This window comes from Aspergillus eucalypticola (genome assembly GCF_003184535.1).
Source record: "Aspergillus eucalypticola CBS 122712 chromosome Unknown BO83scaffold_6, whole genome shotgun sequence".
NCBI lineage: Eukaryota > Fungi > Ascomycota > Eurotiomycetes > Eurotiales > Aspergillaceae > Aspergillus > Aspergillus eucalypticola.
In genome coordinates, this window is record NW_020290280.1 from 1,059,313 (window position 1) to 1,079,987 (window position 20,675).

Consider the following 20,675-nt stretch of genomic DNA (forward strand, 5'->3'; position numbering starts at 1 on the left):
ACCTTTACAAAAAAGTCACGTTTCTGGGAAATCAATGCAATACTATATGAGAAATATCACTTTGAGCTTTAGCTACCGAATAACTAACTGAGAGTTGAAAGGATCATCCTGCCCTTTCCTGCCTATGATGTCCACATCACTGACTAGATGATGAGGTGTTTGTGTAGCTGTTTGCTTCTCGGTATCGCTGGTTGATGACATTGTTAGCAGCCGAGATGAGTTTCTTCTCCAGGCTTTGTATGTGTACAGATGCTATGAAAGCATCACCCAAGTCCTCGGCATATATACTACGAAAATATAAATATTTTTCGGGTACTATTGTGATCAATCTATATACTATGACTATTCAATCTTAATTTGGCGGGTTTTGCGTTAGTGCTCGAAACCCAACCCGCGATCTGGCGTGGTCTCTCAGAGAATCCATAGGCTTAGGAAATAGATCTGCTTCTCATAACTAATCAAAACGTCGAGTGAGTAACTCCTCAATCATTAAGCTAATCTCCGACCGGTAGGTACACACCCGCGCGGATCAGTCCCTCGGCTTCTAGTGTAAATTACTAGTACCTTCTGGGCGGTATGTGTCAGCATGTAATTACCGGGTCATAGAGCAACCTCCGACCGATACACTTCAACGAAATTGTACTGAAACAGCACTGTATAGATATCTCAGTCTGGAAGGCCGATCGTTGATTACATCAGAGCAGGTCGGGAGAAGATACTCCGTAGATGCCGTTTCGCCGCTCGCTGACCAGCAAACAAGCGGCCTAAGCCATCATTGAAATGTCCTGAGGTGCAGCATAAATTGGGACCAGCCTGCACAACCTCCAACCAGCTTCTATGCCTTTCGAATACCTAGGATATAGAGCGACTCGCGATCTACATTTACTTATGCAATCTAAGCTCCTATGTTCAAACTACTCTCTGTATTCGGCCTTTACCTCATGCTGGATCTGACAGCACAGAGCAGTCGGAAGAGCCTCCACGTCGACACCCACAGTTGATGGGGTACAGCTCGCCTGGAACTTTCCAGAACTGATTATCATGCCTTCAATGGGGCCGAAAAGCGTCTTTTATAATTCAGGGAACTGTGTACGGAATTCATACAGACCCACGTAGGAATGACGCTGCTTTGGGCATTCTTCTGGCAACGAAGAGTGTCCTGAATCGAATTTCTTACGAACAAAAGTTGGCTTTCACGCTGAAACTCCACTGAGGTGTTCAATCTGTTCTATTTATGCGAAAGACCTTCTTGATCAGAAATATGTTCCTGTCCAAAGACCAATTGCTCTACTACCTCAGAGTAATTCTAGACTTTTACATAATCAGGCGAAGGCTTTGGGAAACTTTGATAGCTAGTCTAGCGTGAAGTTTTGCCTAAACCAAATACCTTATTTTCACTCATAAAAACGGTTACTAACAGGGTATAAAGTGTCTGTGCTGAAGATTCAAGCTGAGTCCGAATTTTGGGATGTAATGTAACGTGAATACAAAAGCTTATCAATCATAAACGAAAAGCTGGTTATCCACTTCAAAATACCTTCCCCACCGTAGATAATAAATGCCAATTATCCCTGGATATTTTCTCTTTCCCTTGACGCCTTTTTCAAAAAGAAAAATAAATTGAGAAACCTTACCATTAAGATATACTTGTACAGAACATCGGCAATGGCAAGTGGCGAGCATTATGAACCTTACGAGCAACTCGCCCCGGCATTATTGCGAAGCGAGCTCCGGGGCAAAGTTGCGCTTGTGACTGGTGGTGGTTACGGTATCGGCCGTAGCATCGCTCAGTCATTCGCGGAAGCGGGCGTTGCTCGGATTATCTTGATTGGACGAACTGAAACCAAACTCAAGGACACTGCCAATGATTTATCCGCATCATTTCAAGAAATCGACGTTGTCACTATGGTTGCAGACATTACTTCTAAAGAGGATGTACAGCACATTTTTGAATCTTGCACCAAATATGCCCCCGACATCTTGATAAACAATGCGGGCTATCTATCCACGCCGGCAGAGTTCCTCGATGCCGACTTCGACGATTACTGGAACTCGTTCATGGTCAATGTCTACGGGACCATGCTCTTCACGCAATCTTTCCTGCGCCATCGCAAGGCCTATGTTGAAGCGGCTGAAAACTCAGGGAATACACCCTCGCCCGCAGTTGTCGTCACTGTGAACAGTATGGGTGCCTTCCTCAGTATGCCAAAATTCTCCTCTTATTGCTCCAACAAGCTTGCTCTGGCTCGTTGGACAGAGTTGCTCTCTATCGAGATTCCTGAAGAGTTCGCCCGTTTCGTCTCCGTTCATCCAGGCGCTGTTGATTCCAGCATGGGCAACAAATCTGGTATGATTGATCAGATCAAATCTGGCGCTGCTCAGCTTAGCTTGACAAACCCAAAGTTAACCGGTGACTTTATTGTCTGGTTAACAAGTAGGGATGCAGAATTCCTGAATGGGCGTTTCGTAAGTGTCAATACCGATATCGAGCTTCTGCTCTCGAATAAAAAGGAGATTATTGAAAAGGGGATGTATTCGATACGCCTTTCACAATGAAGAGTTTCCATGCCATTCAGGAATGTATATATATATTTACCGATTATATCATTTGGCATAGTATAATGTCTTTCGAAACTCTTCTTAAGGGGATTTTTTCTGTTTCTTTTTATTATCACGCACCATTCACCCGGGGACTGTTGTTGCATTCACATTAAGGTTGACAGCACAACCGCCGCCCATTCCCAGAAACCTGTTAATCTAGCCCTGGCTTCATCTACGAAAGATGCCATATAAATAGCAAGCCAAACATTCGATGGTCATCTTGGGGGCATTAACAGGCTGGGAATATTTGAAGCATGAACTGCAGTTGCTATTCAAGCGTATCTTTTCGAAGAGATAGCAAAGCAGTCTTCTGGATGACCTAGCTGAGAGCAGTAGCAGGATCAGCAACTCTGTACAACAACACGCCACCGATTGACAGCTGCCAGAGAGTTGTGAAGTTTCAGTTGCTCATGATTCTTTAAAGGCCATAAATAAATAAGATTATATCAATTCTATATATTCAAGTGTCATACTATTTTACTATATTATAAGCTGTTCCATTTATGTAGTGTTTTAAGATGAGGTTATAAACACTGTCTACTACAATGAGAACTTCTATTCATACTCAATATACTAATAAGTCAGCTTAAGGGAAGAACTTTTGGATCTGCCGCCTACAGACTTTTAGAGACTCTACAAGACTGACGACCACCTGGTCAGCAACAACCTTGCTAACGCAAGGCAACAGGCGAAATCTCTTGACCTGACCTGACCATACGGAAAGCTGAAAACTAAGGATTCAAGTATGATACGTGATCCAGGATTAACTTCAAGCTGGAATACCACGCAGGCCTACATACCAAAGGCAGTGACCCACAGTAAGAATCAAAGTCTCCCTGGGTTAATTCATAGTTTGCAAGTACCGTGAGTCAATGGTGTGTCGTTGGGTCTATCTTATGAGTTCAAACTTGAAAAATACAACCCGGGGATCTATAAGTAAAACCAAGCTTAGCACTTAGCTTTGCCTTACAGTATCGGGTATATAATACGTCCTCCTGAATATAGACGTAGGATATTATTTACTTTTATATAAAATCCTGCTATGTTGGAAATAGTTAAAAATTTCATTAGAGTTATATCAACTAATCTAAATCAATATCTTTCTATATGCTTATACCTGTACTAGCATTATTTACTTAGTGTCTGTATAGTAGAATCAGGCAAGTCATGATATATATGCAGCTTTACATAGATAGATATCTTGGATAGGATATATAATTTAACCAAATTTTATACTTTTCTCTGCCAGCAGTGGATGATAAGAAATCATTATTGCTTGGTGGCCGCTATTGCCCGCCATACACGGACCCACCCAGGGTCTGCCAACAGCAACTCATACTCATGGGATTCCCCGAAGGTACTGAGAATACAGAGCGGGATGTCATTCATGGCAGATGCTGATTTTATGATGATACTTCTCATTGAGACTGTTAACTCGCTGGCTTCCCAGCTTTGCATCTGATGTCGCTGCTGCTTCAATAGGTTCAATACTAGCATTGTACCATTGTCACGCTACGTTCGCAATGTCTGTCGAATGGCCTATGGAGCCTGAAAATAATGCCTACATCAATGTCTGGACTATGAATCGAGACTAGATAATGGCAGCGGGGCTTAAAATATGGCAGCTTGTATAATAACCCTTCCATCTATGAACAAATATACTATCTCCATACAGCTGTCAATCACTCACTTAGCACTCGTCCTTATCAGATCTCCAAAATGGGAGCCCGGCTGCGCAGCCAGTTCCACGGGATTTATAATCTCCAAAATTTCACTGGTGTTCATAATAACCACCCGGTTAAAACTTATAATTATATCCAGTCTAATGGCTTACTATAGTAACAGTATAATACCTAAATTCTATTTGAATAATATCTTACATCCACTTACTCTATCTTATAATTTATACTAGAATTATTTATTTGTTAGATAAGGTCTTACTCTGTAAATTTATTAAAAGATTTATAAAGAAAATTATATATTATATATATATCTTTTATCTTATATAATATATAGAATCTCTATGTCACGGAGCGGAACCTGGGTGCGCATTCCAAGCAGCTAACCGTTGCACTATTGGCAAAAGGACTAGAATGTAAAGCCAATGGCTTTACACTGCACACACTATATAAGTCTTTATCGATGAACATCGCGGGTTCAGGCAGGTTCAGGCAGGCAGGTTCTGTAATAGACTGGTGGTAGCGACCACCTACTCCCGTGTATACATGTCTATATAAGCAGGATTCTAGGGGTCCGCAGGTAGCTGCGGGTAATGATGGTCTATTTGGCCTTGTGTGTACAACTCCCCTAGGTTGTTCTATGACAGGTTCAGGTTCTTCCACGGCAGACAGCTCTCTTAGCTCGCACCGAGACAATCTATATTAAAGAGATATTTTTAAAGAATAACCTTTTAATATGGCTGTGTAAAGAATTAGTTTTGATATATAATTATCTTTATTAATATTCTATTCATTTAACCTGGTCTTGATTGTACGCTCGTGGATATATAATATTATATCTCAATAATAAGTATTATCTAATGGTAAGGCCAGCGGTGAGTGTACTTTAATATAAAAAATTATTTTTGCCTGATGGCTGCTATTAACTGCCGTAGTCAGCCTCACTAGCCAGTAGCCACAGGAATCTCACCTCGCATCGAACTGTCAGGTATCTGACTTTCCCGATCAGGAAATTACCACTATCCGTGCTTGGGGCCTTCCATGGCAGTCATTCACTCCGCTCAGCCACTTCCCCCCACTTGAACCGTTCCTTCGTGAACTCTGCTCCTCGGGTCAGCCCAATCAAACCATTCACTTGGTCCCTTAGTGGCTGTGCCGTCGCTCTTCATTTCCGTCCCTGTGGCTGCGCCCGTCTGTAAGCTTCAGCAGTCAGATACTTAACGTCGCACACCCCCCACTTCCTCAATCTCACTTCATCGTCATCATTAACCACTGTTTTCATCCTCAATCTACATTAAGTTGAACGAGAGAGGAACCATGTCGTATCAGCAACCTTACGGACAGGGTCCGCCTCAGGGCTATAATCAATATCCCCCTGCAGGACAGTATGGCCAGCACCAACAATATCCACAGTATCCCCCGCAGGGTCCAGGCCCCTACCAGCAAGGTCCAAGCGCTCATCAGCCGCCTCAACAGCACGGTTCATACCCACCTCCATTGGCCGGCCATCATCCACAGCAAACACAATCACCATATCCTCCTCAGCAGCAACACCCACCACAGGGTGCCTCTCCATACCCACCTCCCATGAGCGGCCAGCATCCCCAGCAGCCTGGTCCGTATTCTTCATACCCACCACCACAGCAGGGCATGGGATATCCGCATCAAGGCCCTCCATCCCAGCAGAGCTATCCACAAGGGCATCCATCTCAGCCAGGCTACCCGAATGCGCCGCAACAGCAATACCAATCCTTCCCTCCGGGCCCTCCAGGCCAACAGCCACCACCGATGATGGGACCTGCAGGAGCAGGCGGACCCTACCCCAACTATCCCCCACAACAAGGCCCCATACCCTCCCGTCCCTCCCCCGGCTATGACTCTACCTTCCTTGCCCCAGGGACAGCATCCAACGAAGCCGAAGCTCTCCGCAAAGCTATGAAGGGTTTCGGAACGGACGAGAAAGCGCTCATTCGTGTCCTGACTAGCACCACCGATCCCAACCGAATGGCACTTATCCGCCACACCTACGAAAAGATGCACAACCGATCCCTAACCAAGGACCTGAAATCCGAGACCTCGGGTTCGTTCGAGACCATCCTCGTTTCGCTCGCCACAGGTCCATTGGAATCAGATATCACGTACCTCCATGATGCGATGAGCGGGTTGGGCACGAATGAAAGGGGACTGAACGATGTTCTTCTGGGACGGAGCAATGCCGATCTGCATGCCATTCAGCGCGCCTACCGGGACAAATACCACAAGTCGCTTCTCGATGACATCAAGGGAGAACTGAGCGGGAAGACAGAGCGGTTCTTCGAGATGCTGCTCAACGCGAGACGCCCCGAACCGGGAACTCCCTTTGATCCGCGCGGCGTGGACACCGACGTGAGAGAACTTCATCGTGTGACCGCTGGAAAGGTGGGAACAGACGAGGTTGCTCTTTTCGGTATCTTCATGAACTCGTCCGATGAGAGGCTGAATGCGTTGGCTGGGGAGTTCGAGAGAATGTATCATGTCCCTCTTGAGATGGTCATTCGAAGTGAGTTTTCGGGGCATCTGGAGGATGCGCTGGTTACGATGTTGCGGGTAGCGAGGGATCCAGTCTCATTCCATGGTGCAACTTTGAAGGAGTGTTTCTTTGGTTCCAATGGATCTAATGAGAAGAGGCTGGTGTATTGGACTGTTAGGTTGCATTGGAATCCGGACTACTTCGCGAGGGTGAAGGGAACGATTGGAGGGAATATGCGCTCGGTGGTGAAGAGTTATGTTTCGGGTGGGGATTTTGAGGATGCGATGATGGCGGTTTGCTCTCATTGATGATAATTTCTAGCTTTAATGGTGTATGTTTAGTAGCGGCTTTCTTATTACTAATGAGATGATCATGAAATCTTCAATTACGTCGATGTGGTGGAGTCTTTCAGTATGATGCTTGGTTGAAGCCGCAGTAACGAGCAATATATATCCTGAATGACCTGCAAGGTTAGTATTAATGTCATGACCAGGAAAGGGAAATTCGGATACAATACAACCTGACATTGTCAAGCAGTCCATAATGCTGAATGGTCCGATTAGATGCAAGCCTTTTTCTCTCAATAAGAATAGAACAAATATCCAGATATCTAAACAATGCTTAACACAATGGACTCAGCGCAGCTATTCCTGAGGCTGAGCGTGTTACGGTGATAGTATGCGTTGCAGCCCTTATGTATTATAATCAAAAGCCACTACTATAACAACGGCAAGGTGGCCGAGCGGTCCAAGGCGCCAGGTTAAGGTTCACCTTAACAGTCAGCTTCCGAGCTTCCTGGTCATCGTAAGATGGCGTGGGTTCGAATCCCACCCTTGTCACATCTTTTTGTTATATTGCTATATAACGCCTCCTTGCTGCGTTTACCTCTTTTATCTCTTCTAATTTTCGCTTTTGCCCCCTTCCAAACGACCGTGGATTCCGTTCTTTCGCATCTGATTAGCACACTGACTAGGCTATCTCCCACATCCCTATCAATGGTCATCACTTCCGCACGTCTAGTAGCTTTTCTGTCACGCATCATTCCGTCTCAACTGTGGAACTTGCCGATTCGTTCTTGCCTCTCGTCTGTAGACACAACATCAAGTGCCGCAAAAATACGCGCCTACGTCTGTAAAAGAGTCTCATTCTCCTGTATATATAGTTAGCCAAGTCTCTGTCATTTTAGTCTTCATACTCTATCCTATCTCAGCTTCCATCCTCATGCATACACCTCAAACATCAAAATATCCTTGAATGTGCCCAAGTCGATGAAGTAGCCCGGTTAGCTCCATCCCTGCATCCTATCAGACCCATCACCACTCTGCTGATCTATCCAGATCTATCTATAGCCCTGTACTTCTACAAACTAATGAATTAAAGTAGTCAACATGACCTAATTTTTTCCCTACACAATGTAGCTGGAATAATGACGCAGGCTCCGGAATTGACCCCCTGAACCTGACATCCACGTGGCGCATGGCTACTATTTCCATTTCTGAGGCGGGGTAATACTGTCCCTGGTTGAGTAGAAGACGCTCCAATCAACGTTCATCTCTATACTTCAGCCCTAAACCTTTACAGGCGATAAAATCTCATCTCATCGTACCATGTTATATTACGCTTCATGGACAATACCATTGTCGATCCAAATAAAGAGTCTTTCTCTACATTCCAATATACTAGTCCCTTTGTTCGATAAATCCCCTACGGTCTGTCAAATTTACTATCATTCATCTAATCCGGGATTTTCCTCCAGTTAAATTTTCAAAATGCGAGAACTGAAGACGATACATTTGGAGGGATAAAGAGCTATAAAACCCTGCTGCAAGCGTAATATGTCACTCGAAACTCGAGACGCACACATACGGACCGCCGCGCCCCTCTGGGCGCTATCCATGGTCCAGGGCTCCGACGTGTTGTATACCGTGAATCATTCCTCAAAGCATGTTCTCAAGTGTATGGCGGTATTCTGGCATCGTCGACACAGCCGGAGAGTTTTCAGCCAGCGGGAACATAAGTCGCAGGAATCCCACAGCCGTAAGCCCCTGCTGTCTTCCTCTGCAAGTGTCTGCTAAGAATCCCAGCTCCACCATACACGCTCAGCACAAGCAACTTCTTTCAACTCTGCTATGTTCGACAAACTCCTATCACTATATTCTACCCTCACGTTATATTTTCCGGTTTAGGAACAAATCCACAACCAAAATCACACTATGCAGTACCCCAGCATGCAAGTTGCCACTGCGCAGTCATCTGTTGCTCATCTCCCAGCCACTCCTGCACCCGCAATGAAGACTACCATTCAACCCACGAACAGAATATATCCACGAAGCTTCGTCTACCAAAGAGGCAAATACTGGACGAATGAGCAAGTGCACGCTCTCAACTGTGTCTCCGAAAAGGATGTCACTCCCATCGACTTACTTGGGAATTCTTTTCCCACCGACGAAAAGATTCTTAAATGTATGCCACCCTCCCTATAACAAAGACAACCGACTAGATGATAGCTAACATATCTGACCGCACAGCTTTCGCAAAGCTGAACGAAGATTTCATCACCCCCAGCAAGCAAGAAATCTTGGACTACCACTATAAACCACACGAGTCCCCAATAAGGAAGAATGATATCCTAACCATCTTTCTCACCCTATCCTGGATCCACAGTTTGGACAAGTACCGTGACGATGTCCCACCCACCATCGACTCCACCTTGAGCATCCTCGGTCTCCGTATGAACATCTTCAGGGCAAACTTGTAAGCATCATTACCATACACAACAAATGAAGAGCAGTAACTAATGTTCAAACCATAACAGCATCATCGACAAATATTCTATCCGATACAACCTCGCCAAGTTAAACATGAAGGGTGTTCTCCCCTGCGATGGCGGAATATTCGGCCCTGACGACAAATGGAGACGATGTCCCTTAGTCGTGCTTCTGGTATGTCCTTCCTCCTACTCATAACACACATACCCACTTAGCATACAAAACTAACATGGAACATCGTATAGGACACATACGATCTATCGAAGAGACAAGCCCGTAACAACTTATTTTCATGCCTTCTCCTTCCCATGGCGGTGAAATATGAACAGGGCCAGAAGCGCGATCCATACGTGTCTTTCTGCATTACGGCTAATCTCTCCAAGTACCGGGTTACTCGGGCCGAGGCGCCACATACCTACTTTGAAGATCTGCGTCAAGGCAGACGCCTGAAGGACAAGCTGGTCATGAAGGGAACGAGAGAGTATGATCTTTTGAAGAAGGAGGATCGGGATGAGTTCTTGAAGGTTTATTGGGGTGTTTGCTCGTTTTTGGTGAAGAGCCGTGAGGAGGGTATGTGATGGTGTTGCTTTTATCCTTGATCTTGGAATCTTTCTATGTTCTCTATTTATGTTTGATGCGTTGCTGTGTCTGTGTCTGTTTGGTCTTTGATTTACTACGTTCTGAGCGATAGCGATCTGTTCTGTCTCGAGTCATTATGTCTGCTAAATCGATTGGTAAATGATCGGAGTGAGAAGTCAAAACCACTCCTGGTCGAAGTGAGTCGTCAATATCACTTCCTACTACAACCAATATGAGCTACTGTCTTGCTTTGATTATAATGTTTCTATTGTTCAACTAAGACCTAATTGCTGGTTACATCCACATCCACCCAACAACTAAATCTCTTCTCTCCCCATATCAAGCTTGACTTGACTTAGATCCAACCAAGCTTTGAATCACAGCAAATCAATGTTTGATTTACTGGGATGCAACGCACTGGTAGTAGTAAGGGTTCCACTTCTTGCAGACAGAGCCGCTCTCGCAAGTAGTAGGGCCAGTGTGGTTGATACCACCGCAGCGCTCGTACTGCTTAGCAACACCGCCGGCGGAAGCGCTAGCGCTGGCACTGACAACAGGGACGATGCTAGAAGTAGCAGCGGGGGCAACGACACTGGAGGTAGCAGCAGCAACCTTGGAGTTGGACTTGGTCTTGTTCTTGCAGGCAGTCTTGGAGGACTTCTTGGAAGAGGTGGCGAAGGTGTTGGGGGCGGCCTGGGCCTGGCTGGTCACAGCGGAGGTGGCCTGCTGGACGGGGGCAGCAGAGCTGACGACGGGAGCGGCAGCTTCGGTGGTAGCAGCAGCAGCAGCAGCAGCAGAGGAAGAGACCTCAACGGCAGCCTGGGTGGCGGGGGTGGTAGCAGCAGCAGCAGAGGAGACAGCAGCGGAAGAGGATCCGGAGCTGGAGGAGCCAGAGCTGGAGCCATCCCAGACATCCGGGCCGGGGATGGGGTAGCTGTCGAAGGAGTTGTAGATGTCGAAAAGGATACCGGGGTCAGTGGCGGTGTAGACACCGGGGATGGAGACACCGGAGGGAAGCTCGTTGGAGCCGTCGGAGGTGACCTTGAACTGGACACACTCCATGTAGAACTGGGCACCACCCTCGCGGTTACCCTCGTGGAGGGCAATGATCTCAGGGCGGAAGAGGTAGTTACCGGCGGGAACGTCGGGAACGGTGATGTTGTGCTTGCCCTTGTTGGCGATCAGGATGTCGGTGGCCCACTCATCGGAGCTCTTGTGGTATCCGTCCTCAGCGATCTTGACCCAGTTGTTGCCGTTGGAGCCCTTGGCCGTCGGGGCCATGTAGACTTGGACGGGACCCTTGTGGGAGGAGGCGATGATGTCGTCGGAGTCGGAGCGGTCGCTGTGGTGCCACTCGAAGGTGACAACGTCACCGGCCTTGACGGAGAGGGTCTTGGAGGCAGCCTGGTCACCGTTGACGTTGCAGGTCATGTCGGTGGAGGTGACGTCGGTGACGGGACTGTTGCTGGGGGGAGAGCGGATGTAGCCATCGTCGGTGTTACCGAGACCCTGGTCCTCGCCGTTGATCCAGACGGCCTGGACGGTGGTGTGGGCGGAGGCCAGCTTGGAAGCCGCTGCCAGAGCGAGCAAACTGTAGGTGGTAGTCTTCATGGTGGTAGGTGAAATAAAGGTGATTTGAAGTTAGGGTTAAAGAATGAATGTGTAGTAGAAAGGAAGGGAACGTAGTTAGCAGATGAGAAAGTAAGAAAAAAGAATGTACAGCTATCCTGGCTGATGAAAAGAATGCTTGGGGAGAAAATTGAACAGCAGGTTCGTAGAGAGTGTTTTATATCAGGGCCCTGGCAGGGCAATGATGATGGGATACCGGTTGAGCGGCGGAGGAGATGCGGGCCCTGCCAAGCCAGACGTTTCATCTTAATGCGATCCGGCCGCGATCCACGCTCCACAGAACGGGGTCAACTGGACCCTGGCGGAGTGTATTGCCAGGCCATCCGCCGGTTGCCAAGGACCACTGCTACAGCGGCGCCTTGGCTTCATTTTGCAGGCGCGTAGAGGGAGAGACACGGGTCATGACCCTCTTCTTGGCCTGGCTAGTCTTACTCTCAGACACCCCCTCATAGTGTGATAGTCAGACCAGTAGCTGGCTCAACGGCCAATCCGGGAGAATCCCCGGCGTTTATCCTTAAGCATGTCGGACCTTAATCTTGTTGCGGCCTTGGCTTCTTGCTGCAAAAGCTTTCTGTCAGCTTCCGGGGTGGGGACTTTGGCCTAAACGGTGTCGCTGGTTCCAAGAACTTGCCCTGTATTCTAAGGATTGATGTATACTAGCCCCTGGTCAATTAGAAATCCAGTCAAGGGGATTGTTCAATCTCCATGTGTGCTCAGAGGGTGTTCACAAGGACCCTGTTTATGAAACGGCACTGTTGGTGAACGACTTGCCGATGATGGATCTCAGGTCTCGGCTGATAGCCTGTTGCAGAACAAATGCCAGCCAATCCGGGTAAATTGGTAATAATCCTTCATCCGCATATGGGGCAGATAGCACAGCCTCAGCATTGTGTACATAATTCTCACTAAAGCAAATCGTTCCCATTATGGGCGATTCTTAATAAAAGTTAATCTACAATCATGTACAGTAAGGAACGGCTGGAACAAAGTACCTGTAGACGGCCCGTGGTTGGATAAGAGCGGGCTATCATCCGTAGTGGTCTTTTTCTTGTAGGAGATGGACCCTTTTGATGATCCAGCGATTATTTTCCCACCCCAAAGTGCGGAGGTGGTGTCCAAATGAGATTTTTGCAGGACAAAGGTCCGGTACTATGTGCCTAGGGATACATTATATAGTGAGCTGCTTTGAGCAACGAACACGAGACGTAGATGTTGTGATACGCCCAATATCGCGCCTAATGATATTATTTTGGATCCATGTCATTGATAATGAAGATATATGATAGCTTTTATTCGTGAAACTGCAACATAGCCAGATGGGCAAGAATAACCAAATTGTAGGATATAAAACAAATCTACAACTCAGACTTCAACCAATCAGCTCCTATGGCTCAGTTGGTAGAGCGCATGACTAGTAATCATGAGGTCCGCGGTTCGAATCCGCGTGGGAGCATTTCTTTTTCTTTTTCTTTTTCGTCTTTTGCATTCCTTCGGCATTAGTCAATTGAATTAAATAGTTCACTTAACGATGCACTGTGAGTACGCACGCTGTAGGTGTAATACCATTCGTGTTGTGAGCAGGTCTGCCACGGTGCCCCTGCTGTCCACCGCAGTCATGAAACAGGGATGTTAAGTAGGCGAAGTAGGCAAATCTGATGATAATCCTGCACTTGATGCCTCGCATAATCTGCTTTTTCCTACTTTATACTAATGATGTATAATTACTGATTGTGTCGATCCTGTGTGGTACTGACAATTCATGGATCCACTTTCCCTCCCAAACGAAGACAATTTTTTGCTAATTCTAAATGGTCATTGAAAGAGAGATGCCCATATTGAGCAGTACCAGCAAGAGGTTTATTCACAAGATACTAGCAACAACCAACACATCAACTTCTACCCTAGCCTACAGCGTTGGCCGATACAAAGGCTTCTGACCCACAACCCTCATCAACTTCAGGGGCGGGGAATTTCCCTCTGCGCACTGACGCCGATGCTCTTCAACAAGATTCTCTGCCTCTTGCGATGCGACCTCTGCGGTATCGACCTGCTTAGATCTCAGTAAAAGGAAAGCATAAAGTGTTCTGATTATCGCAGCAAGTCTCTCCTCGACATCATGGTGCAGATCAGGAATCTTGTGCGAATCATAACATAGTCGCTCTACACCCACGAATCCAGCTGCCCGAGTCTCTTCATATACCTTAGCTGAAGCCTGAAAGCATTTGCCCTCGGCTGTAAGACCATATTCAAAACAGCGATAAAGCTCACTGAGCACCGGGTAGCCTTTTGTGAGGTAGGTTACAGCGTCGATTTCTTCCCATTGGAGGTAGCCTCCGGGCTCTGCACTCATATTAGTGTCAAGTCTAGGAGGTGATTGCAATGTGCCTAAGAAGGGTCCTCCATACTCAGTATTCTCGATATATTGGCGATCGCAGCTTTGTAGTCTGATTCCTCAAGAGCAGCGACTAGAAGACGAACATGTACCAAGTCATATCGTCCCCAATGTTCTTGAGGGAATGGGACATTCAGATCGTGAACACTATACTGGATCGCTCCTGGGTTCTTAGGAAATTGCTCGGATGAAATATCGAATCCATGGTAGTAGCGATCGACTTGAGGTGTATCCAGCGATTTCTTCAGATCTCGCAGCCAAATGCTGCGCGATTCACCCATTAGTTTCAAAGACTGGGCCCTACGCGGAGATGAGAGACTCACCCAGTCCCAGTAGCTATATCTGCAACAGAACGGATGTTCTCGACTGGAATTGAAGGATGAATGAGGGTATCCCCGCTGGTTCGGACGAGCACGCGGTGCTGTGCATCCAACCTAGAGTGAAATTAGAGAATTGCATGACGATCCATGAACATTGCTATATGTAGGACCATACCTCTCCGATTCTTTCTTATCTCTCTCGAAGCAATATTTGTCCTGAGCAGCCATTGTTGCATTACGTTGGTGTTGAAGGGACAGCGGCCTTCTACCCACCTTTTATACTACAGAACCCCTGTACATGACCTCATTCAGGATCTCGATCTCTCGATCATGCCCCAGCTTTAATTCCCTCACTGATTACCATTATCGCTTGAAATAAACCCGTAGGTGGTTATAGGTTCTTGTTTGCCGCTAAGGACTCTTCAGCTCCACCAAACCAGTGGAGTAGCTGCAGGAGCTGAAGAATTGTGACAACCTGCACCCCTCTCAGCCAGCCACACTGACAAGTCTTCATTATAATGTGATTGGTGCGGCATTGATGACCTGAATAACTTGGTCAGAGTGTACACGTTCCGACAGCGGAGCGTCTCCAATGATCATCTCGGCTATATTTCCCTGCCCTGGCAGACCGTCACAACCATGCCGATCTGTGCTCGTGCCCCATCAATAGCCACGTATCACGGAGATGTCCGGCTTATCACGCGTCTGGCTAAACTTCATGAAGTGTCTGCCTGCATGATGTGTAGCGTGCTTGAGGAAATCCTCAGAATCTGTGACAGCATGGTCCAAAAATACTGGTAGTATACTGGTACTGTTTCTGCTCCGTCAACACCTGGTGGCGCCTGCTCGGGCCCGTATTCGAGTTTGACTGAGAAGGCTTATCACAAAAAGGAGCATACTGCAAGCCTGAGATTATAATTATACTTTCACATTGATGCGCATGACTTGGATCACACCCCGCATCCGATCCAGCTCGATTATTCGCCGCTCTCGGGTATCGAATTTACCCCGCTTTCCAATGGAATTGTCGGTAGTTGCGCTGGAAGAGGGCCCAATGTTGGCATCCTAGGGACTATACCTTCGAATCCCACTAGGAGTATCCGATTTCCCTGGAGCCATCCAACGACGTAAGTCTAGCGGACCTTGGATTTTTTATACCCAATATTGAATATGTCCAGTATATCGGAGGAAGGGGAATCCGGTCTCTATATGAATTTTCAAGTATATCCTACAGGGGCAGTCTGATCCAGAGTTAGTATCTTTGAGATCAACCCTCATATAAAGACTTATGTAAATGTAACTATGCGGTAGTAGGGCAACAATCAGGACTTTGGATCCCGGAGACTTCCAGCCTATGGTAGCTAAAAAGAAGCAGTCACATCAGACTGCAAAATCTTCCCGTGTAGGAGACTTCTGATTCTGGCCAGTCCTTGAAACTGCCGTATGGAGCTGGGAAATCTTGGTGACAGACAGGGTGTACTATCTCGATAGCTGGTCCAAATTTTCCAGCGGTCATATCAACTAAGATAGTTCGACTATAAATACTACTACTTCCCGTGGGATTCGGCTGTCGCTACAACACACCTTTAACATGCCTGAGAGGACCTTGGTAGAACGAGCGATGAAGCCTGCTATAAGGTGAGATCATGAATGTAGAGAAGTCTGGCCTAAATTCACTCGAGAACGCAAGTATGCTCCGGAAAAGCGGAGAAGAAATTTCTTGAAGCCACCTCACTCTCGTGCAGCATTTCGACGTAGCCAACTCGAGAGTATGTGCCTCGCTCAGTCTCAATTAACGCCAGACCAAATAGTTCCCAAAAATTCCTGAACATATGACGAGCTTCGATTGGCAGGCAGTAGATCTCGGTACGCATCTCGCTCTTGACATCAAATATCACCTCGCACCGAGCTCGCGGATACTTAACTATAGGCTTTTGACCTTCCATTCCAGGGGCTTCAAGGCTCAGTACAGACATGGCAGTCTCCTTTGAAAGAGTCATGACGCTTGGGATGAGCGTTGCAGACGCGAGGGGTCCTTTCAAAGTGACACTACCACTGGCCACTTGACCTGTTTCATCTTCTCCGCAAGGAATACATTCAGCGCCGATGACAAGCGCAAAAGACTGGGCAGTTTTCTTCTGCACAGAATGTGTGCCTGGATAGCACAACTGAACAGCACCATCCACAGAAGCCCACGACCAGGAAGGCGCGCGATACGAAGGAGGTCTGCGACCGGGTTCCAAGACCTTCCAAGTCAAACACCCGGGTAGATTCTGACGCCAAAGCCCAGCAAGGTAAACGTCTTCATCATAACCTAGATCTTTGAGGCGTCTCTGGACATCCTTTGCCAAGCCAGAAATAGCTACAAGCTTGTCTGAGGGAACTGTAAGCTGGCAAGCCGTGAAAACCATTGCGATTGCGCACCAATCTACGTAAATCTGGTCTCTAGGATCACCAATGTACCTTAGCTTTGGAGCATCAAGAAGCTGTTTCCAAAGGTGGTTGTGTTCAATGACCGGCGCTGATAACAATGATGTGTTCGGAGACTCCCCGTTATTATCGTTCTTGTCATTGTGATAACCATCGTACTCGTAAACATTGCTCGGCTGTATTTCGCAGCAGGTACATTCCCTGCACTCCCAGAAAACCTGTTTCCGACCTAAGTGCAAAACACGCGGGCATAAAAGGCGTTCCTGCAAGGTCCAGCCTCGCTGTGGCAAAGGTTCTCGCTCAAATGTTACATTCCAAGCCCAGCCCTTTTCTGAGCGAAATCTGAATGGTTTGGGATCACTCGAATCATCGACACGTATGTTGACGACGCTAGGGACAACTTGTGCAGAGTCTCGGGAGAAAAAGCAGCCATCAGCATCGTTACTCGATCCCAATGCAGAAATTCCCAGAAATGCATTTTTGTAAATTTGCCCCATAGCTGCGGCTTCGCTTTGCCAGTCTTCAGGAGAATCCTGGAGTATACAGAGACGGTCAATCCATATGTACCGGATTCTCAACCGTTCAATGATGGTGAAAGCGTCCCTGAATGTTTTGGGAAGGACAGACAGTGGCTGGTACTCTCTGAGTTTGCGGAATGTGTTCTTTAACAATATCAAGTTGGGATTAGATGGAGTTGAGCCCCAGCAGTGGCTTAGAGTTATGTAGCGCTCTCCGGGCTGGACCTGTTGCCCTTCAACAAGACGGAACATTTGGTCAAACCTGTCTGTTTGAAGTTCTAAAAGCCGGCTTGGGATAAAGTTCGCTTCATATTGATCACCACAATTTGGATGTCCTTCAAGACATCGATTAAGCCACCGCTCAATTAACACCCATGTCGTCTGGTCGTCAGTGGATGCCCCTATTTCAAAGCTCAAGTTCTCATCGAAACCTTCAGATTATGTACCAAGGCAATTGTCAGAGGTCAGCGTGATCGGGTACTATGTTTCATGGAGCAAAGAAGCCTCCATGTCTGGCACATACCTTCATGCGGAATCATATCACAGGTGCCGGAGATATTACCATAGTACACCGTCATCTCCACACAACGAGGCTTCAGCAATACCTTGAATACGGAAAAATATTCAACACCCTCCAGTTGTGTGTTAAGGGTTTCCCGGTCCAGGTTCTCCATATCTTGCAATGGCACGAATTTGCAGCACACGACACAGCCTTGCTCGATAGATGCCACAAAGGATTCCCTGGTGAGGTGATGCCCAAACACCCATAATTCCGGCTCCCACTGGATACCTCGGCCTTGCGTAGGGTCAGTATCAGAAGGAACGGACGGCCGACAGATACGTTGCAGGGCATACCATCGCCATATTCTTCGTCGCTGTCGTCTATCTTCAGCCGTCTTGTTCTTTCAGGGTCCCATATACCTTCTAAACCTTCTTTGCAGATCTTGCACAGCATGACTTAAGAGCTTCAACAGACAGCGCTATGTCGATGAAAGTACTTACTCTCACGGTGGTCGGTCGCGGCTTCCCCTCATCGGGCATCCGTGCGGGCTTACCGAATCGGGAAAAGTTGTATGCAGCATAACCGTAGTGAAACCTGATCAGTAACAATTGTGTGGTAAGTTAACACTTCCTACGCCCACTTAGACGGAGTACTAGTTATCTAGTTAGAGGGAGCTCGAGGCAAGACTGTATAGGAATCCTTCCTTGATAATTTCGGACATAGACATTGGAGGTTTCAGTGGAATCGGCCAAAATGATGTCTTCTGTTTGCTATTCCATGTGAGAAAGACATTCGTAGTAGGAGTTATTCGAATATGAAAAGATATACTGCAGGTACAGAGATGAATCTAGTTCCTAATCTGTTAGGCAGATCGCCCCTATGCTCGGGTATAAGAAAAGTTTTAACTCCGTCCCTCGGTTCCTCCCGGCCGCAGTAAGTCTCGCTTACGATTTCGTTCGACAAATCAGGTTTGATCTGCTTGTTTGGTTGAGATGATTGTCAACTATGTCCACAATGGATATATTGATGTTGTTTCAGTTTGTACTCGATGCACAGGTCTGAGCACCTTCGTGGTGCATGGACGTGTGGGTCGGTGTCATCCGGTTACATGAAGCCCGGACGTAAGCAAATTAGCCTTCCTTACCTCCGTTTAGATATACCCTGGATGACATGACATCAATTAGTACCTTGGCGGAGTAGCCGAGAGCAGTGAGTATATAACCATCCCATGTGTATATCTTTTGAGACTGTTGTAAGATTCTCCCAATCCAAGTGAATCCCTACCATCACATCAGTCGCCTTGCATTTATACAATCTGTCAACATGGCCTCGCTCGAGCAAGCAGCACAAACCTCCCCCCTCTTCCGCCACCGCCAACTCGCACCAGCAGCAGCAGTCCGCGTATCCCCATTATGCCTTGGAGCCATGACATTCGGCAACCGCCAAGAGTCCCGCTACGGAGAATGTACTCGTGAAGACGCCTTCGCCATCCTTGACCACTTCTACAGCCAAGGAGGCAACTTCATCGACACCGCCAGCGGCTACCAAGAAGGCCAATCAGAGGTCCTAGTCGGCGAATGGATGGCAGAGCGCAAGAACCGCGACGAGATTGTGCTGGCAACCAAGTACACAACCGCCTATATGACACACCACAAAGACGCCATCCAATCCAACTACGGCGGTAACAACGCCAAGTCCATGAAAGTCAGCGTAGAGCAATCTCTACGCAAACTCCAGACTTCTTACATTGACTTACTCTACGTCCACTGGTGGGACTTCACCACCTCTATCCCGGAGCTCATGCACGCGCTAAACGATCTCGTCGTGGCGGGGAAAGTCATTTACCTCGGTATCTCGGATACCCCCGCCTGGGTGGTGACCAAAGCGAATCAGTATGCCCGGGATCACGGACTACGTCCGTTTGCTGTTTACCAGGGGATGTGGAGCGCAGCAATGCGCGACTTTGAAAGAGATATTATTCCCATGGCGAGGGAAGAGGGGATGGCGTTGTGCCCCTATGGTGTGTTGAACCAGGGTCGGTTCCAGACTAGAGAGGGCTTCGAGGAGCGGGAGAAGCATAACCCCGGTCGCAAGTTCATTCCCACCTCCGAGCATGATAAGAAGGTTTCTGCTGCTCTTGAGGACATTAGCATTGCTAAGGGCGTGAAGCTGCTCGATGTGGCTTTGGCCTATGTGATGCAGAAGTCTGTCTATGTGTTCCCGATTGTGGGTTGCAGGAAGATCGATCATATCAAGGGTAGCATTGCGAGCTTGAGCGTGACTCTTACAGATGAGGAGATGGCGAAGGTTGACAGCGCTTACCCCTTTGACTTTGGGTTTCCTCACACTTTCCTGAGTGGCTCGATGTTCGATCATTCTACTCCGAGAATGGCTGAGAAGCCCGGTGATGTCTGGCTGACCAAGGTGATGGGCAAGTTCGACTGGGTCGAGCAAACCAAGCCGATCAGACCAGCTCCTTGAGTATGCTAATCCAGCTAGAGCATGATGTTACTATATTTATGACAGATATACGCATATAATGAAATCCCATATCCATCGTCTTGTCACAGTGCTACTTAATTAGAATTTCAATACATATGCTCCTTATATTGTCAAGCGAACTTTAAATTCATCCCTCTATATAGAAAGGAAGTAGAAAAAGTGCTGATTGAAAGGACGAAGAGAAGTCTAAGTAAAATAATTTAACAGCAAATCAAGAATTTCATGCTAGGCCAACAGCACCAGTCA

At 47.2% G+C, this 20,675-nt stretch overlaps 7 protein-coding genes and 2 non-coding genes across 9 annotated transcripts; 6 read left to right on the forward strand and 3 right to left on the reverse strand.

The window, feature by feature from the left end:
* Positions 1-1,614: 1,614 nt before the first annotated feature.
* Positions 1,615-2,564, forward strand: BO83DRAFT_376486 (SDR family NAD(P)-dependent oxidoreductase). Its single transcript, XM_025530730.1, has one exon. The coding sequence runs from the start codon at positions 1,666-1,668 to the stop codon at positions 2,554-2,556; it is 891 nt and encodes a 296-aa protein (XP_025390767.1). The 5' UTR covers positions 1,615-1,665; the 3' UTR covers positions 2,557-2,564.
* Positions 2,565-5,521: 2,957 nt separating this feature from the next.
* On the forward strand, positions 5,522-7,211 carry BO83DRAFT_376487 (Annexin). Its single transcript, XM_025530731.1, has one exon. The coding sequence runs from the start codon at positions 5,598-5,600 to the stop codon at positions 7,095-7,097; it is 1,500 nt and encodes a 499-aa protein (XP_025390768.1). The 5' UTR covers positions 5,522-5,597; the 3' UTR covers positions 7,098-7,211.
* Positions 7,212-7,517: 306 nt separating this feature from the next.
* Positions 7,518-7,628, forward strand: BO83DRAFT_t99. Its single transcript has one exon. It is a non-coding gene; the product is annotated as a tRNA-Leu (tRNA).
* Positions 7,629-9,002: 1,374 nt separating this feature from the next.
* On the forward strand, positions 9,003-10,266 carry BO83DRAFT_461248 (uncharacterized protein; the record flags this gene model as incomplete). The annotated part of the gene is made up of 4 exons (XM_025537247.1): positions 9,003-9,252; positions 9,318-9,543; positions 9,605-9,731; positions 9,803-10,266. The coding sequence occupies 4 exons, from the start codon at positions 9,003-9,005 to the stop codon at positions 10,133-10,135; spliced, it is 936 nt and encodes a 311-aa protein (XP_025390769.1). The 3' UTR covers positions 10,136-10,266.
* Positions 10,267-10,535: 269 nt separating this feature from the next.
* Positions 10,536-11,869, reverse strand: eglD (putative endoglucanase; the record flags this gene model as incomplete). The annotated part of the gene is made up of 2 exons (XM_025537248.1): positions 10,950-11,869; positions 10,536-10,859 (listed from the first exon to the last, which is right to left on the reverse strand). Exons 1-2 carry the CDS (start codon positions 11,745-11,747, stop codon positions 10,536-10,538), a joined length of 1,122 nt encoding a protein of 373 aa, XP_025390770.1. The 5' UTR covers positions 11,748-11,869.
* A 1,276-nt stretch (positions 11,870-13,145) lies between these two features.
* On the forward strand, positions 13,146-13,218 carry BO83DRAFT_t100. Its single transcript has one exon. It is a non-coding gene; the product is annotated as a tRNA-Thr (tRNA).
* A 393-nt stretch (positions 13,219-13,611) lies between these two features.
* BO83DRAFT_356519 (putative LaeA-like methyltransferase) lies at positions 13,612-14,710 on the reverse strand. Its single transcript, XM_025529202.1, has 4 exons — positions 14,653-14,710; positions 14,481-14,591; positions 14,171-14,421; positions 13,612-14,105 (listed from the first exon to the last, which is right to left on the reverse strand). Exons 1-4 carry the CDS (start codon positions 14,703-14,705, stop codon positions 13,672-13,674), a joined length of 849 nt encoding a protein of 282 aa, XP_025390771.1. The 5' UTR covers positions 14,706-14,710; the 3' UTR covers positions 13,612-13,671.
* A 1,440-nt stretch (positions 14,711-16,150) lies between these two features.
* On the reverse strand, positions 16,151-18,366 carry BO83DRAFT_356520 (HET domain-containing protein; the record flags this gene model as incomplete). The annotated part of the gene is made up of 2 exons (XM_025529203.1): positions 17,949-18,366; positions 16,151-17,856 (listed from the first exon to the last, which is right to left on the reverse strand). The coding sequence occupies exons 1-2, from the start codon at positions 18,097-18,099 to the stop codon at positions 16,151-16,153; spliced, it is 1,857 nt and encodes a 618-aa protein (XP_025390772.1). The 5' UTR covers positions 18,100-18,366.
* Positions 18,367-19,250: 884 nt separating this feature from the next.
* BO83DRAFT_435570 (aldo/keto reductase) lies at positions 19,251-20,408 on the forward strand (the record flags this gene model as incomplete). The annotated part of the gene is made up of 1 exon (XM_025535895.1): positions 19,251-20,408. The coding sequence occupies one exon, from the start codon at positions 19,251-19,253 to the stop codon at positions 20,406-20,408; it is 1,158 nt and encodes a 385-aa protein (XP_025390773.1).
* Positions 20,409-20,675: the final 267 nt, after the last annotated feature.

Excerpts from the sequence above, each read along its gene's own strand:
- BO83DRAFT_356519 (XM_025529202.1), bottom strand. The coding sequence starts at position 14,705 with ATGGCTGCTCAGGACAAATATTGCTTCGAGAGAGATAAGAAAGAATCG. Across the intron at positions 14,592-14,652 it reads GATAAGAAAGAATCGGAGAG|GTTGGATGCACAGCACCGCG; the intron begins GTATGGTCCTAC and ends ATTTCACTCTAG. Across the intron at positions 14,106-14,170 it reads CAATATATCGAGAATACTGA|AGCCCGGAGGCTACCTCCAA; the intron begins GTATGGAGGACC and ends ATATGAGTGCAG.
- BO83DRAFT_376486 (XM_025530730.1), top strand. The coding sequence starts at position 1,666 with ATGGCAAGTGGCGAGCATTATGAACCTTACGAGCAACTCGCCCCGGCA.
- BO83DRAFT_376487 (XM_025530731.1), top strand. The coding sequence starts at position 5,598 with ATGTCGTATCAGCAACCTTACGGACAGGGTCCGCCTCAGGGCTATAAT.